At 36.3% G+C, this 17129-nt stretch overlaps 4 protein-coding genes across 4 annotated transcripts; all 4 read left to right on the forward strand.

Moving 5' to 3' along the window:
• Window positions 1–1656: 1656 nt before the first annotated feature.
• Window positions 1657–2592, forward strand: LOC141346299 (odorant receptor 131-2-like). Its single transcript, XM_073851153.1, has one exon. It carries the CDS (start codon window positions 1657–1659, stop codon window positions 2590–2592), a length of 936 nt encoding a protein of 311 aa, XP_073707254.1.
• Window positions 2593–4762: 2170 nt separating this feature from the next.
• Window positions 4763–7554, forward strand: LOC141347607 (odorant receptor 131-2-like). Its single transcript, XM_073852596.1, has 2 exons — window positions 4763–5456; window positions 7304–7554. Exons 1-2 carry the CDS (start codon window positions 4763–4765, stop codon window positions 7552–7554), a joined length of 945 nt encoding a protein of 314 aa, XP_073708697.1.
• A 3513-nt stretch (window positions 7555–11067) lies between these two features.
• Window positions 11068–11988, forward strand: LOC141347678 (odorant receptor 131-2-like). Its single transcript, XM_073852657.1, has one exon. The coding sequence runs from the start codon at window positions 11068–11070 to the stop codon at window positions 11986–11988; it is 921 nt and encodes a 306-aa protein (XP_073708758.1).
• Window positions 11989–15514: 3526 nt separating this feature from the next.
• On the forward strand, window positions 15515–16441 carry LOC141347608 (odorant receptor 131-2). Its single transcript, XM_073852597.1, has one exon. The coding sequence runs from the start codon at window positions 15515–15517 to the stop codon at window positions 16439–16441; it is 927 nt and encodes a 308-aa protein (XP_073708698.1).
• Window positions 16442–17129: the final 688 nt, after the last annotated feature.

Below are 17129 nucleotides of genomic sequence, written 5' to 3' on the forward strand. Positions count from 1 at the left end.
GTACTTATCTCCACATCAGATTCCAGCTTGGCGTACGAGCGTTTCCTTGTGGTAATGCTTGGTTCAGCCTCACTATAATTTGATTTCTTGCGCTCCTTTTTACTTGCCATTGTCACAGAGTTTTTGCTTTAGGAATGAGCTCATTTTATATGTTAACTAATTAAGCAGGGGCGTTTCGACGGCAGAACATTCAGCTGCACACAATTCCACGATCATTTGTGATTTATAACCGAATGACTGGCGTACGCATGGATTTCGTGGTACGTTCGTTTTCTCTGAATCGCTCTTACGATCGAATCAGAAAAGTTCTTAGATAAAATCAAGGATGGTTTCTACGCAAGTCTTTATAAATGAGGCCCCTGTACAGATAATGTATTCACCCCCTTGTTATCCAAGATGTTCATGTCTTTCTTTCTTCAGTCGTAAAGAAATTATGTTTTTGAGAGAAACATTTCAGGATTTTTCTCCATATAGTTGACTGCTATGGTGCCCGAGTTTGAACTTCCAAAATGCATTTTAAATGCAGCTTCAAAGCGCTTTAAACGATCCCAGCCAAGAAAGAAGGGTCTTATCTATCTTTTTAAAAATTTATTTACTTTTTAACCTCAAATGCTTGTCTTTGGTTGCTCTTCCTGAAGTTTTTCAGTTTCAAGACGGTTAGGGTATATCAAAAAACTTTTTTTTGTTAGGGGTGTTTGATCTTCTTTGCATGTTCACTTTGCAAACACTTGGGGGGGTACTTCTGCAGCTATGTAGGATGATTTTAAAATGATTTTTGAAGTTGAGGGAAGAAATAAGATGGGAGTTTTTCGACATACCCTAACTGTCTTGAACCAGAAAAAACAGAGCAAGACAAGGTGAGCATTTGAGGTTAAAAAGTATATAAATTGTAATTTTTAAAAACAAAATAACAAACGTTTTGCTAGATAAGACCTTTCTTTCTTGGCTGGGATCATTTACAACCGCATTTGGGATTGTTTGAAGCCACATTTAAACTGCATTTTGGACATTCAAACTCAGGGCACCATAGAAGTCCACTATATGGAGAAAAATCCTGAAATGTTTTCCTCAAAAACATAATTTCCTTACAACTGAAAAAAGAAAGACATCTTGGATGACAAGGGGGTGACTACATTATCTGTACATTTTTGTTCTGGAACTTCTCCTTTAATTTCTCATAACAGTTATAAGTAAAAATATATATTTTTTATATTTCATTTTTCAACACATTTCAGAGTGGCCAAACTCTCTCCCCCCTTGCCTCCCTCCCTCCTTTCTTTCCTTTCTCTCTCATGCACTTTTATTTTCTCCCTCCTTATTTACATATCAGATGAGCATATAAACTGCTCAGATATGCTTGGAACCAAAACATTTATTGAGCAAACTGAAGAGGTAAGTTAAGCATATTTAGTTTTATTCTTTACAGCGTGTCCTTGTTAATATGCTAAATGTTTCTCCTTTTAATTTCCATTTCAGATTAAATAAATGGAACAATCTTCAGGATAAAGAAGATTTGTATTTCAGCTTGATGTACTTTGGACAGCCATCAAGATCTTTGGAAGGAAAAGAAGACAACAGCTACAATCAAAAATCTTCCTTCCAAAGAAAACGACTGACACTTAAAACCACCGAGGTTTACACCAGTGCACAAGCACAATGAACTCTACAGTGCAACTCTTCAATCTACAGGAAAGATATGCAGATGCTTTTGCAAAAAATTTTACCATTGTTTTTCTTGCGATCATAATTATCTCCATCAATGGAGTGTTTGTATACATATTCTTCAGGAGTTCAATTTTCTACAATGATCCGAGATACATATTATACATTCACTTGGTTATCAATGATATGCTCATGGTTTGTTTATCTGTAACTCTTTTTGTGTTGAGTTTTGCATGGCAAAATGTGCCTTTCCCATTTTGTGCGACACTTCTAATAACAGCTGCAACTGCTCATAAGAACACTCCTCTGACTTTGGCTGGAATGGCTGTTGAGCGTTACATTGCCATCTGCAAACCACTGCATCACCATCAGATCTGCACAGTGCGCAGGACGTACATCCTCATCTCTCTGATTTGGGGCGTTGGAGTTATACCCGGACTGAACGACTTGATTGTCATAGTAATTGTTCGTCCTTTATCTGTCTTTAAAACAGTTGCCCTCTGCAGTTCAGCAACTCTTTATAACACACCGTACCATGGAGATCTGACCAAAGTTACGCTTGGGCTTTACACATCAGTTGTGTGGGTAATTCTTGTATTCACATATTGTCAAGTGCTGGTTGCGGCTAAAAGGGCCTCTGCTGATAAATCCTCAGCAAAAAAGGCCCAAAGCACCATCTTGTTACATGGAATACAGCTTCTGCTCTGTATGTTGTCTTACATTACTCCTGTGTTAGACAAAATTTTTCTTCCACTTGTAACTGATCAGCAGAAGAGTATCAGTTTTTTCAATTACCTCCTAACAAACATTGTGCCACGATTGCTCACCCCCCTGATTTATGGTGTCCGGGATAAACATTTTTACAAGCACATAAAAGGATTTTTTGCATGCAAACTGCCTATTGTAAAGGTTGAATCAACCAATCAATGAACGAAACATACTTTAAAAAATATTGCAGTTTATTTTTCTCGTGATTTTGCTCACAGACATTTTAAATAAGTCCTTGATTATTAGCTTTCCTCATTAATGCTTACATATTTTTTATGCAGTCATAATACATTTCTGTAAAATCTCCTGTTTAACCTACTACAATAATGCAGTATAAAACATGTTACATTCCTTAAGTGTATTATACTTTTATTAATTAATTGCAACACTTGTAATGCAAACATTGAATCTGTGGCATAAAACCTGAAGCTGCGCTGGTTGTCTGGGAACACAGATACTAATAATGCAACTTTTTAAGAGGTAAAAATTTACCTCTGTGCATTTTTGCAAAAACTCCTAAAGATACAATTTGTTGCAATGTCCAGCTGAAATCACCATTGCTGGCATTAAAACACAGACATTTATTATTATTATTATTTTTCACACAAATGATGAGGGCCAGAGGCAGATCTGATTAATAAAGACTTGTACGATTTGTAAACTAGTATACTGAGAATTGCATTTCATATCCAGCTTCAAATGTATGGTTTTTCTTACTTGGTAAAGCTTTGCACTTGTGATTTGAGGTCTACAAGTCTTCATATCATAAGTGCTGATAAATAAACTCAAAGACTTGTAAAAGTAAACTAAATTGGCATTGTTGTTTCAGCATGTGTTTTGTTCTCTCTTGATGTTTGCTAATGTTAACCTTAATCAATAAGGCGTACAGTATACTCTCTGGAAAAAAAGGTCCAAAAGCTGTCACTGGGGTGGTAACTTTTTAAAAAGCTACTAATATGTCTTATTAACATATTAAATTGTACATTTAAGGTACTTATATGCACCCTTTAGAGGTAAATAAGGAACATTTTGAAAGGATACCACCCAAGTGACAGCTTTTGTACCTTTTTCTGGGTTTAGTGTAGGTGACCTGTATTTTCAGATGCGCTATTAACGCGTTTGAAAAGGTTAAATAAGCGAGAACTCACCAGACATTTCATTTTTCCAAAATGCGGTGATACGTATGGCAGGAAATGCATATCAACTCACTAGCTAGTTTGGAAGGATATGACATTTGTGAAACAAAAGATCGTTTTGAGTTATACGAATACTTTTTTTAATTTAAAAAGTTAGTTTTAGGCCCTGGTTGTATCTATTTTCACTTTAGTGTAATATGCAAAAAAACAGTCCAATTCAATTCCCTTTAAAAGCCAGTTGTGCTTGCATAATGGCAGATTCGCTATATACATGGTGGAATTTGCAAGAGCAAATACAGAACGCTTCTCCAAAGAGGAAACGGATTGGCTTGTGCATGACATTAAAGCGTACACAATAATCTTTTGCATTGTAAATCCTTTCATTTTTAATATTTGGCATCCTTGTGTGTGTAATAAGCAGAGTGTACACACATTGTGCACCTGCCTATAGGCACATATTACTAACATGCTGTTTAAGCAAATAATAAAATACTGGTTTTAGTTGGTCAATGGCGCAAACGTTTTCAGCCTTAAAATTAGAAACAATGCGTTTGAACACAGCTTGTTTTTAGACCAGCATGCCCATGGGTGAACAGATGGACGCAAGTGCATTTGCTACTCAAAAAAATGTAAAAATGATAACTGCGTCGGGCTGTAGCTAGCAAAAAACACTTGCATCGCGCCTGGCGTCGCATTGTGCCAAGTGTATGATAGGGCCCAATGTGTCCATATTTAAATGAAACTAATACTTCTAACAATTTAAGTCAATACACTCTGAATTCTTTCTCATATTAAATCTAAATGCTGTATATTCATATATGTATACAGTATACAAAAATCTCTCTGTCCCTCCCTCCCTCCCTCCCTCCCTTTTTCTCCCTCCGCGTTTACAACTAAAATGCGTATATAAATTGGTCTGATCTTCAGGGTTGGAGTTAAAATTTAAGCAAACTGAAGAGGTGAGTTCACTCTTTCAATAAAGTCTTTAATGTTTTCTCTTTATATTGATTATGGCTTACATTTGTTAACCTGCGTAATGTTTCTCCTTTTTGTTTTCTATATCAGAAATCTAATCTTCAGGATAAAGAAGATCATTTTCGAGCTTTTGAGAGTCATCAAGGTCACTGGAAGAAAGAGAACAACAAGAAGTCTTTTTTTCTCCCAAGAAAAGGATATCACACCAGTGCACAGGGACAATGAATGCTACAATGTATCTATACAGTGTACAGGAAAAATATGCAGATGCTTTTGCAAAGAATTTCACCGTTGTTCTTCTTGGGGTCATAATTATAAGCATAAATGGAATGTTTGTATTGACATTTTTCAAGAGTTCGGCTTTCTATAACGATCCACGATACATATTATATATTCACTTGGTTATCAATGATATGCTCATGGTTTTTTTCTCTGTAAGTCTTGTTGTGATGGCTTACGCATGGCAAAATGTACCTCTCCCGTTCTGTGTTTTACTTCTTGTAATAACTGCGGCTGCTCATAAGAACACTCCTCTGACTTTGGCTGGAATGGCTGTTGAGCGTTACATTGCCATCTGCAAACCTCTGCATCACCATCAGATCTGCACAGTGCGCAGGACGTACATCCTCATCTCTCTGATTTGGGGTGTTGGAGTTATACCTGGATTGACTGACTTGATTGTCCTTTCAGTTTTTCGTCCTTTATCTGTTTTTTCAACAGCTGCTTCTTGTAGTGCATCACGTGTGTATGCTACACCAAACAATGAAATACAGACCAGATTTATGAATGGCCTGTACTCATCTGTTGTGTGGTTAATTCTTGTATTCACATATTGTCAAGTGCTGGTTGCTGCCAGAAAGGCCTCCGCTGATAAATCCTCAGCAAGAAAGGCCCAAAGAACCATTCTGTTACATGGAGCACAGCCAGAGCCGGATTAACGCAAAGGCAAACTAGGCACGTGCCTAGGGCCCGATTGGCGGGATGGGGCCCAGACAGAGGGACAAAAAAAAAAAAAAAAAAAAAAAAATTAATAAATAAAATGTACAAATGTACAAATGTCCTATCTACAATTTATTTCAATATTTATTCATTAACTAAAAATAGTTACGATGCTTATCTTAACCATAGACTGTTACATTACGTCACATTAATGCCAGTATATATATCAGTGATGCGCGGGTTGATCCAAAATGAGCGGGTGCCTGCGGTCACCCGCGGTTACGAATAAAAAAATATTTTAATGATTTTTTGTTAATGATATTCGGGTCGCAGTCGGTCGGGTCGTTTGAAATAAAGATGCCAATTAAACCTTTGTAATTTATATAGTACTAGACACGATTTTCTATGAAAAACATATACTTATTGGCTGAATAATATTTACCTTTTGAATGTTAAACGTTATTAAATGTAGAAAAATGCCCGATTTCCCAACAGGTTGAACTGAGCAATGCCATTTTTATAGGCTACTATATAGAATTATTAGACACATTTCACTATGTCTTTTTAAATGCCTAGGTCTGTTTAATTTCCTTAATTATAAAATTTCTAGCACTATTTTTAAACGTTTATTCAAGCAATAATATATAAATGATCTCATATACGCTTGTTTAAAACCAGGGATTAATAACGAAATTCATGTAAAAACGGTATGTTTTCTTTACATTTCCAGAGAGCGAAACGAACGAAATTAAACACTACTTAATACATTCAAAGCACTATAATTTCCTTATTCATTTGATAAAACTATATATAAAATAATATTATTTTGTCATATTCGTGATTCCTGAATTTCTATATGAAAACTTCGTTTTGAAGTGCATTCGTTTGTATAAGAAAATTCGTTAACCTAGCCTATTAAGTTTAAATATTCTTGATAATTTTTAGAAAAAGTTAAAAGTTAAGAAAAAAGGAATTAGCTTGTAGTCTATATATATTTAGGGCTACAGGCTAATATTTTTCTTAACTTTTATTACACTGTAAATCAAAATAAAATTATTCTTGATCATATTTAACATCGCAGAATCACTGACATAATTTCGAAAACGAAACTATTTAAATCTGTATAAAGGAAAGACAAAATAAATCACAATAAGAACAATATGTATTTTTCTTCTAATCAAGAACATTTCTTTTGACAAAATTACCTAATAAATGCAGAATGATGTTTGATAGTGAACGCATCTCCACCGCATAGCCGCATAATCGCTGGTGTCAGTCACAAATATTAAACATGCGGGTCAGGAAGCGGGTCAGGTACAATTTACTTTTTTTTTTTTTTTTTTTTTTTTTTTTTGCGGTCCGAGTTGCGGGCGGGTTAGTTGAAAACGTCGGTCGGGTTCGGGTTGTATATACATTGACCCGCGCATCACTGATATATAGAGGCGCCAGCTAAACCAGATAAAGTTATTTGCTCTGTTTACATAGTTTACTGACACCTATTGGTTATTTACTGATACTACTGCCTTAACAATGACACTCCCAATGGATGAGGACAATTTAATAGCATTTAATAAAGCCGTGTAATGACGTATAAATAATGAATATCAAAAAATAGTCTGATAGACTGTTTAATATACAACACATGACTTATTTTGGTATACAAACAACCAATTTGTAACTAAAGACTAGGCTATGTAAAATGTGAATTAACTTGTATTAGTAACTTTGGTAAGTTTCAGATTTCAATTCATAAATAACATCGATGGAGGGGGGCCCAAAAAATGCAGCCTGCCTAGTGTAGTCCATTTATTTAATCCGGCTCTGAGCACAGCTTCTGCTCTGTATGTTGTCTTACATTACTGCTGTCGTAGACAAGATGTTTGTCCCACTTATACCTGCTGAACGGGCCAAACTAGCCTTTTTAAATTATCTTCTAACAAACATATTACCTCGACTGCTTACCCCGCTGATTTATGGTGTCCGTGATAAACTTTTTTACAAACACATGAAGGGGCTTTTTTCAAGTAGACTGTTCACTGTCAAGGTTGAAGCAATTAAACAAACACATCACTAATGGCTATACAACTTAAAGCATGCATAATTTGTCATGTATCAGATAAGTGTTTTGCAACACTTGTAAATGTTGCATTTAATCAAATTTTCTGTCACATTGTCATGCCATAAATAATCAGTGTTCTTTAGCTGTCAACATTTTGTTCATCATTAAACGTTTTCCATGATTTAATAACATAATGACTCCATGTATTAAAATGACACATCTTGAAAATAAGGAATTGTAAGTGTTTACATTCAAGCCTACAGTAAACAGTGAACTTTCATCTACATTTGTTTTACCAAAATGTTTCAGCTAAGTTGTGTGTTACAGTGTAAACAGTGCAAAGATATGTTATACAAAGTAAAAATTAAATCATCCATAAAGAGTAAATGCAATATTATCAACAAAACAAAATAATACTTTAAAAAAGTGTAGACAACCCCTATTTTTAGGCTTAGAGCGAGATATCAATTAATTTTATGTAGTTGCATTTAAATGTATAGTACATTTTACCACTCCTGTTTTGAGTTAATGCAAAGTGTTGGTTGAAATGCATTTATAATAGCTATTTAATCTGCTTCAGATGTAAACAGTTACACAACAGACAACTTTAAATCACAGAAACACAGGCATCATACAGACAAGATATACTGACCCCATGTGGTCACCATGAGAAGTTCAAGTGAAAATTACAATACCATTTTAAAGTGCTGTTTGCTTGTATCACTTAGAATTTTGCAGGTAGCAATGAATACAAATCTTATTTAGAAGTTCATTAAGTTCCTTAAAGGAGAAGTTCACTTCCAGAGCTAAAATTTACAGCTAATTTACTCACCCCCTTGTCATCCAGGATGTTCATGTCTTTCTTAAGTCAGAATTTTTTATTATTATTATTATTTTTTTTTTTTTTTTTTTTTTTTTGATAATCCATTTCAGGATTTCGTCCCATATAGTGGACTTATATGGTGACCACAAGTTTGAACTCCAACTTCAAAATTGTCTTTCATGGCTTTTTTTTTTTCATTCACTTTGTATAAATTTGGTCTGTACTTCTGCAGCGATGTAGGACAAATCTGAAGTTAGAGGAAAAAGTTAAATGCGAGTTTTTCGACATACCCTAGCTGTCTGAACCCGAATATACAAAGCACACACAGAGCAAGACATAATGAGCATTTGAGGTTAAAAAGTATATACAGGTCCTTTTCAAAAAATTAGCATATTGGGATAAAGTTCATTATTTTCTGTAATGTACTGATAAACATTAGACTTTCATATATTTTAGATTCATTACACACAACTGAAGTAGTTCAAGCCTTTTATTGTTTTAATATTGATGATTTTGGCATACAGCTCATGAAAACCCAAAATTCCTATCTCAAAAAATTTGAATATCATGAAAAGGTTCTTTAAACGAACTATTAACCTAATCATCTGAATCAACTAATTAACTCTAAACACCTGCAAAAGATTCCTGAGGCTTTTAAAAACTCCCAGCCTGGTCCATTACTCAAAACCGCAATCATGGGTAAGACTGCCGACCTGACTGCTGTCCAGAAGGCCATCATTGACACCCTCAAGCAAGAGGGTAAGACACAGAAAGAAATTTCTGAACGAATAGGCTGTTCCCAGAGTGCTGTATCAAGGCACCTCAGTGGGAAGTCTGTGGGAAGGAAAAAGTTTGGCAGAAAACGCTGCACAACGAGAAGAGGTGACCGGACCCTGAGCAAGATTGTGGAGAAGGACCGATTCCAGACCTTGGGGGACCTGCGGAAGCAGTGGACTGAGTCTGGAGTAGAAACATCCCCAGGTCAAGCCCCTTTTGAACCAGAAACAGCGGCAGAAGCGCCTGACCTGGGCTACAGAGAAGCAGCACTGGACTGTTGCTCAGTGGTCCAAAGTATTTTTTTCGGATGAAAGCAAATTTTGCATGTAATTCGGAAATCAACGTGCCAGAGTCTGGAGGAAGACTGGGGAGAGGGAAATGCCAAAATGCCTGAAGTCCAGTGTCAAGTACCCACAGTCAGTGATGGTCTGGGGTGCCATGTCAGCTGCTGGTGTTGGTCCACTGTGTTTTATCAAGGGCAGGGTCAATGCAGCTAGCTATATGGAGATTTTGGAGCACTTCATGCTTCCATCTGCTGAAAAGCTTTATGGAGATGAAGATTTCATTTTTCAGCACGACCTGGCACCTGCTCACAGTGCCAAAACCACTGGTAAATGGTTTACTGACCATGGTATTGCTGTGCTCAATTGGCCTGCCAACTCTCCTGACCTGAACCCCATAGAGAATCTGTGGGATATTGTGAAGAGAAAGTTGAGAGACGCAAGACCCAACACTCTGGATGAGCTTAAGGCCGCTATCGAAGCATCCTGGGCCTCCATAACACCTCAGCAGTGCCACAGGCTGATTGCCTCCATGCCACGCAGCATTGAAGCAGTCATTTCTGCAAAATGATTCCCGACCAAGTATTGAGTGCATAACTGAACATAATTATTTGAAGGTTGACTTTTTTTGTATTAAAAACACATTTCTTTTATTGGTCGGATAAAATATGCTAATTTTTTGAGATAGGAATTTTGGGTTTTCATGAGCTGTATGCCAAAATCATCAATATTAAAACAATAAAAGACTTGAACTACTTCAGTTGTGTGTAATGAATCTAAAATATATGAAAGTCTAATGTTTATCAGTACATTACAGAAAATAACGAACTATATCACAATATGCTAATTTTTTGAAAAAGACCTGTAAACTCTCAATTTTCTTGATAAAACCCTTCTTCCTCATTTAGAGCTCTTTGAAACTGCAATTTGGAAGTTCAAACATCTTGGATGACAAGGGGGTAAGTAAATTATCTGTACATTTTTGTTCTGGAGGTGAACTTCTCCTTTAACCTAGGTCATTTTGGCATCAGCTGAAATCTGCAATGCTAATACAATGTCAGGTATATACTTGGTCAATGCAGTTTGAGTACACTGTACTGTTGAACATACGGATTTCTGCAGACTGTCCATTCTAATGAGGCTATGGTGCCTCTTGTGGCACTAATTTACTAATGTTGCCTTATGAATTGTCTTCTGGCACATTTTGCATTGTGTATGGGAAATAAAGTTTGTGGCCCATGCACATTCTCATCATTATTGTCTGGTGTTCATTATTGTCTGGTGTTCCCATGAATTTCGCTATTGCACAGTAGATTTGAATTCATTTTGATAGTTGCCTTTGCCTTGCAAATCCTGCACTGTCATGGAATTACCAGCAAGTGTTTGAATAGGCTAATAAAGTGACCCAAGGGCTATGACCATCATTTTTAATATTCATAATCTCTGCCCTTTCCACATATCATAAATAACACATGAGCACATAATGTAGCACTCTACTGATTAAAACTCATGTGAGCTTCAGGCTGAAACACACAATCCAGAACCGGTTCTTCTGCTCAAGGTAAGTTTATCCACAAGGCTTCTCAAAATGAATAGGCTATTTAACCACTCGCTCCTCATTCTCTTCCAGATCCTTGGATCCGGAAAATGAACTCCACGACCTGGATTGTGGATAGTTATGAAGAAGCTCTTGCCAAAAACATTGTGATTGTTTCTCTTGGTCTCATCATTAATTTCATTAACGGAATGCTGGTGGTGACTTTCTTCTCCAATCCAATGTTTTCAAGAGACTCCAGATACATTTTATACATTCACCTGGTAATCAATGACATGCTCATGATATTCTTATCAGTGACTTTGTATGTGTTGACCTATGCTTCCCAACATGTGAATGCTTCATTGTGTTACACATTGGTTTTTCTGGGTACAGCCACCTTCATGATCTCTCCATTGAATCTGGCTGGTATGGCAATAGAGCGTTTCATTGCTATCTGTAAACCACTGCATCACGCTCAGATTTGCACACCACGAAGAACCCATATCTTTATATGTCTCATTTGGGTTGTAGGAGCTATGCCTTCTCTGGCAGATATCTTTATTTTACTCTCAATCCAGCCCACAGCTCTCTTCAGGTCTGTTGTGCTTTGCTACACATTTAGTTTGTTCCCGTCAAAACAGCACAGGGATCGCATCACGGCTTCACAAGTCATCTGTATGTCATTTGTGTGGTTAATTCTCATTTACACTTATTGCAGAGTCCTGTTCACAGCCAGAAAGGCTGTTTCAAAGGGTTCAGCGAATAAGGCTCAGAGTACAATATTGTTGCATGGTGTCCAGTTACTTCTTTGTATGCTTTCCTATATGACCCCTGTTATGGATATGTTTATCATTCCTTTTTTGCCTGTGCACAGAACAAAGATCACTTTCTTTAATTTTCTAATCACAAGTATTATGCCCAGATTGCTGAGTCCTTTAATATATGGGGTCCGAGACCAGAAGTTTCTAAAACAAATGAAGGAATACTTTACTTGTAAAGTTATTATTGTAAAGATAGTGCCATCAAAATAATGTTTTTTTTTTTTTTCGTTTTTTTATTTGGCTACATTTATTTAGAAATATTACAATTAGAATTTGATTCATTTATTTATGTGTATTTCATTTGTTTTATTTGAGAACATCAGTGAGAACAGAAACTCTCTACAGTGGCCCAAAACACTTCAAACCTGAATGTTTATCAATTTTCAGAACAAACAAATGATCTAGCCTTTAGCAAAACTAACTTCACTCATCCATTTTCAATGTCTTTTAATCAGCTGGTGTTTTGATGATTTTTAGTGGATGTATGAAATAATTTACCCTCTAGTTCACACAAGTGTTGTCAATCACATTAATTATAGAAATTATAAATAATGGATGCACAACAACAATTTCTTTTTGTTTGTTTTTTTGAGCAGTAGGCTTTTTTGTCAATTAAAATATTTCAATTACAATATTTTTATAACCAAATAAATATAATTTGATACAAGATTAGAGAAAAATACTTTTACAAATTGTTGTTAGTGATACAGTTGTACTATATTATGATTATTATTTTTAAATAAATAAATTGCACTGTAAATTTGTGCTCTTTCATTGGTTTTAATGTACTTTGATAAATTAGTATAAACATAAATGACTAATTAACCTTTATAGTTTTTCATTAACTTGTCATGTAACATTGCCAATGCAATGAATTAAGCACCCACACATGGTCGCTTGTCACTAGTGGTGTTCTACTGTACGTTATTGTATGTACAAAGATCAGCCACAGCACTAAAACCACTGACAGGTAAATTGAATAACACTGATTATATTGTTACAATGGAAACTTAACAGTTAACAGTTCATAGCAACTCTCTGGGAGAGTTGTATGTATCATAGATGAATTAATCCTGAACATATACAGTAACATACATAAAATCACCCCAAAGCAGATCTATACAGGTGGAGCTGAGGAAGGTGGAAGGTTTCTGAAGCTTGCTGCATCTAATTTTTTCAACATAGGCTCATTTGAAATACAGTATCTCACAAAAGTGAGTACACCCCTCACATTTCAGCCACCATTTTAGTATATCTTCTCAAGGGAAAATACTCTAGAAATCAAACTCGGATGTGTTTTAGAGTAGTCAATGTGCAGCATGTATAGCAGTATAGATTTACTGTCATCTGATAATAACACACAGCCATTATTGTTGGCAACAAAACTCAATACACCCTAAGTGATAACAGCAGTATGCTGTTTAATAATGCAAAGCCACATGTCCTATTCATCATGTTTATATTTTGTCTGTCTGACAGGACCATACAAAGTTGTATATCTTGTATTAGAACAATTAAAATTTGGTGCTTGAAGTTCAATTATCATACTGACCACTGGATGTTCAACACGGCATCTCATGCCAAAGAACTCTCTGAGGATTTGAAAATTAGAATTGTTGCAACACAACACAAAGATGGCCAAGGTTATTAGAGGTTCAATCTCTTCTGAAGCTGGCTCACAACAAAGCCCGCAAACAGTTTGCTGAAGACAACCAGAGCATGAATTACTGGAACCATGTCCTGTGGTCTGATGAGACTATTAAGATAAACTTTTTTGGCTCAGATTGTGTCCAGCGTGTGTGGTGATGCCCTGGTGAGGAGTACCAAGAAAATTGTGTCTTGCCTACAGTCAAGCATGGTGGGGCTGCATGAGTGCTGCTGGTACTGGGGAGCTGCAGTTCACTGAGCGAAACATGGATTCTGTTATGTACTGTACATTCTGAAGCAGAACATGATGCCTTCCCTACAGAAACTAGGCCGAACGGCAGTTTTTCAACATGATAACGACCCAAACACACCACCAAGATGACAACTGCCTTGCTAAAGAAGCTGAAGCTGATGGAGTGGCCAAGTATGTCTAGAGCTGAACCCTATCAGCAGCTCTATGATGTAATAATAGAGGAGTGTAAGAGGATCCCAGCAACAACCTGTGCCGCTCTGGTTAATTTCAGTGCATAGGATGATTAAGGCAGTGCCAGATAACAATTGTGCTAACACTTAGGGTATATTCACTTTTGTTGCCAGCTAATTTGACAATAATGGCTGTATGTTTTCAGGGGGCAGTAAATCTATACTGTGTTGCACTTGAGCAATGAAGAGCTCCGGCACAAACCCTGTGAAACTAAGATTCAACAACACAGCTCAAATCCGCAAGAATTTAAGTAAGTTAACATAGCATCACTGCATCAACAAATGCATTTTTATATCACTTTTTCATTTGTTAACATTATCGGGTAGGTTTAGGGTTAAGTTTGGTGTTGGGGATATTTCCAACACGATAGAGCATCAACCTTCAGCGACACTCCCTGGATATTTGAATTATGAACAGCCACAATACATACCTCAAGGAGCGTAATAAAAAAGCAGCAATACATGCTTGTTCTAACATGCCATATGGTCATGTATTGAACATGTGTTTTAGAGCCACTTTCTGGACATTTCACTTTGAAACTCCTGAAACTAAACATAAGATACATAACTACAGTGTTGCAGAAATGTATATAGAAGCATGTATTTTGGACTTTGGTCTGGTTGGACTTTTTTAAATTTTAACTTTTTAAAATCAATTATAGAAAGGTAGACTGGTCTAATTTACAGTAAATTAGAAAGTAGCCCCTTGGCTAACTTTTAGCTGGTGAAATTAGTTCCTAAGTTGTTAGTTCTTAAGACATAGTGGATATGCTTTTATGCAACTGGCCCCGACTTAACCTATCAAAACTGGTGCAAAGAAAGACACCTGGTGAAATATTTCCCTTGTTCCCATTCCCCCTCCACTTGTTAGTTTCTGTGGTTTCTGTTAAGTTTACACCTGTTCTGTTTAATCAGTTGGTTTGGTATTGTTTATTCTTGTTTCTGTGGTTGTGTTGCATTTGCTCCATCTCTTGTTGGATTTATTAGTTAAGATTGATTGTTGGATTCTACTGCATCATGCACTTCATCTGACACAACACTATTACAGTCCCTAATTGTTAGTGATATATAAGGTTATTAAAACAATATGTTAATTTACGAAATCTGATTATGACTGTAATTATGAGGTCAAAATTGATAGAAGTTATATCCATGCTAATGATGCTATAGTGCCTCTTGTTGCAATGCAGAGAGTGCAATATTTACTAATGATGATTTATGAATTGTATAAAAAAAATGGAGAAGGTTCAGATAAAACTTGAATTGCACTGTAGATTAATAAATCAAATATTTATTTTGTTGCTTGCATTTGCATTGCAAACATGCAAATGTTCGGATAGACTCATTTAAAATGACCCAATGGCAATGATCATTATATTTAATATTCATGATCTCTGCCCTTTCCACAAACTATAAGTAACATAGTCATACTCTACTACTTATGTGAGCGTCAGACTGCGCACCATCCAGAACAGGCTCTTCTGCACAAGGTCAGTCCATCTATAAGACTTCTTGAATGAACAGACTAAGTCAAGACTGTAGGAGGTGATTTTTTATAACCACTTTCTCCTTTGTTCCAGATCCTTGCTGGTAAAGAACTGGAAAAATGAACTCGACGACTTGGATTGTGGATAGTTATGAAGAAGCTCTTGCCAAAAACATTGTGATTGTTTCTCTTGGTCTCATCATTAATTTCATTAACGGAATGCTGGTGGTGACTTTCTTCTCCAATCCAATGCTTTCAAGAGACTCCAGATACATTTTATACATTCACCTGGTAATCAATGACATGCTCATGATATGCATATCAGTGACTTTATACGTGTTGACCTACGTTGCACCACTTGTGAATGTTTCATTGTGCTGTGTATTGGTTGTTCTTGGTTCAACCACCTTTATGATCACTCCATTGAATCTGGCTGGTATGGCAATAGAGCGTTTCATCGCTATCTGTAAACCACTGCATCACGCTCAGATTTGCACACCACAAAGGACCTACATTTTTATATGTTTGCTGTGGGTTATAGGTGCTATACCTTCGCTGGCAGATATCATTATTTTACTCTCAATCCAACCTATGTCTTTTTTCAATTCTCTTGTACTTTGCTATCCATCGAGTTTGTTCCCTTCCAAAGCCCACAAAGATCGCACCACTGCTTCTCAAGTCATTTATATGTCATTTGTGTGGATAATTCTCATTTACACTTATTGCAGAGTCCTGTTCACAGCCAGAAAGGCCGTTTCAAAGGGTTCAGCAAATAAGGCTCGAAGTACGATAATGTTACATGGTGTTCAGTTACTTCTTTGTATGCTTTCCTATATTGCCCCTGTTTTAGATATGAGTGTCACTACTTTTTTTCCTGTGCACAGAACAAAGATCACTTTCTTTAATTATCTAATCACAAATATTATGCCAAGATTATTGAGTCCTTTAATATATGGGGTCCGGGACCAGAAGTTTCTAAAACAAATGAAGGAATACTTTACTTGTAAAGTTCTTATTGTAAAGATTGTGCCATCAAAATTCACATGATTTTCTCTTGGCTAAATTTAGCTTGGAAATAATTTATTTATATGTATTTATGTTTAATTATGACATTTGTTTTATTTGTGACCATCAAATGATAGTCTCTAATGTGGTGCAAAAAGTGTTTAAAAAGTGAAAAAGTCGTGACGTATTGTCAAGCATGGTGACCCATACTCGAAATTGGTCCTCTGCATTTAACCCATCCAAGTGCACACACACGGCACTGAGAAGTGAACACACACACTGTGAACACACACCGGAGCGGTGGGCAGCCATTGCTCCAGCGCCCGGGGAGCAACTGGGGGTTCAGTACCTTGCTCAAGGGCACTTCAGTCCTGGTATTGAAGGTGGAAAGAGCGCTGTTTAGACACTTTACTCAAAACTTACATGACTTTTCTGAGCCATTTTTGCTCACTGTCTTTTAATCATCTGGTGTGCTTGATGTTTTGTGGATGTATGAAACCAGTTTCCCTAAAGTATTTCCCCCAAATAAAAATGCATACCAATTCAAAATATTATCATAGCCAATTTGAGACTACCGCTTATTCATAAAATAATATTATTGTATTATGAATGTTATTTTTAATCAAATAAATTGCACTGTAATTTCTGGTTTTAGTTCCTACTAATTTTCCACCCATGGCCACATGCCATCATGCAGCACTGCAATACTAATGCAATGTCAGGTATATAC

Source organism: Garra rufa, chromosome 12 (assembly GCF_049309525.1).
Source record: "Garra rufa chromosome 12, GarRuf1.0, whole genome shotgun sequence".
NCBI classification, from domain to species: Eukaryota; Metazoa; Chordata; class Actinopteri; order Cypriniformes; family Cyprinidae; genus Garra; species Garra rufa.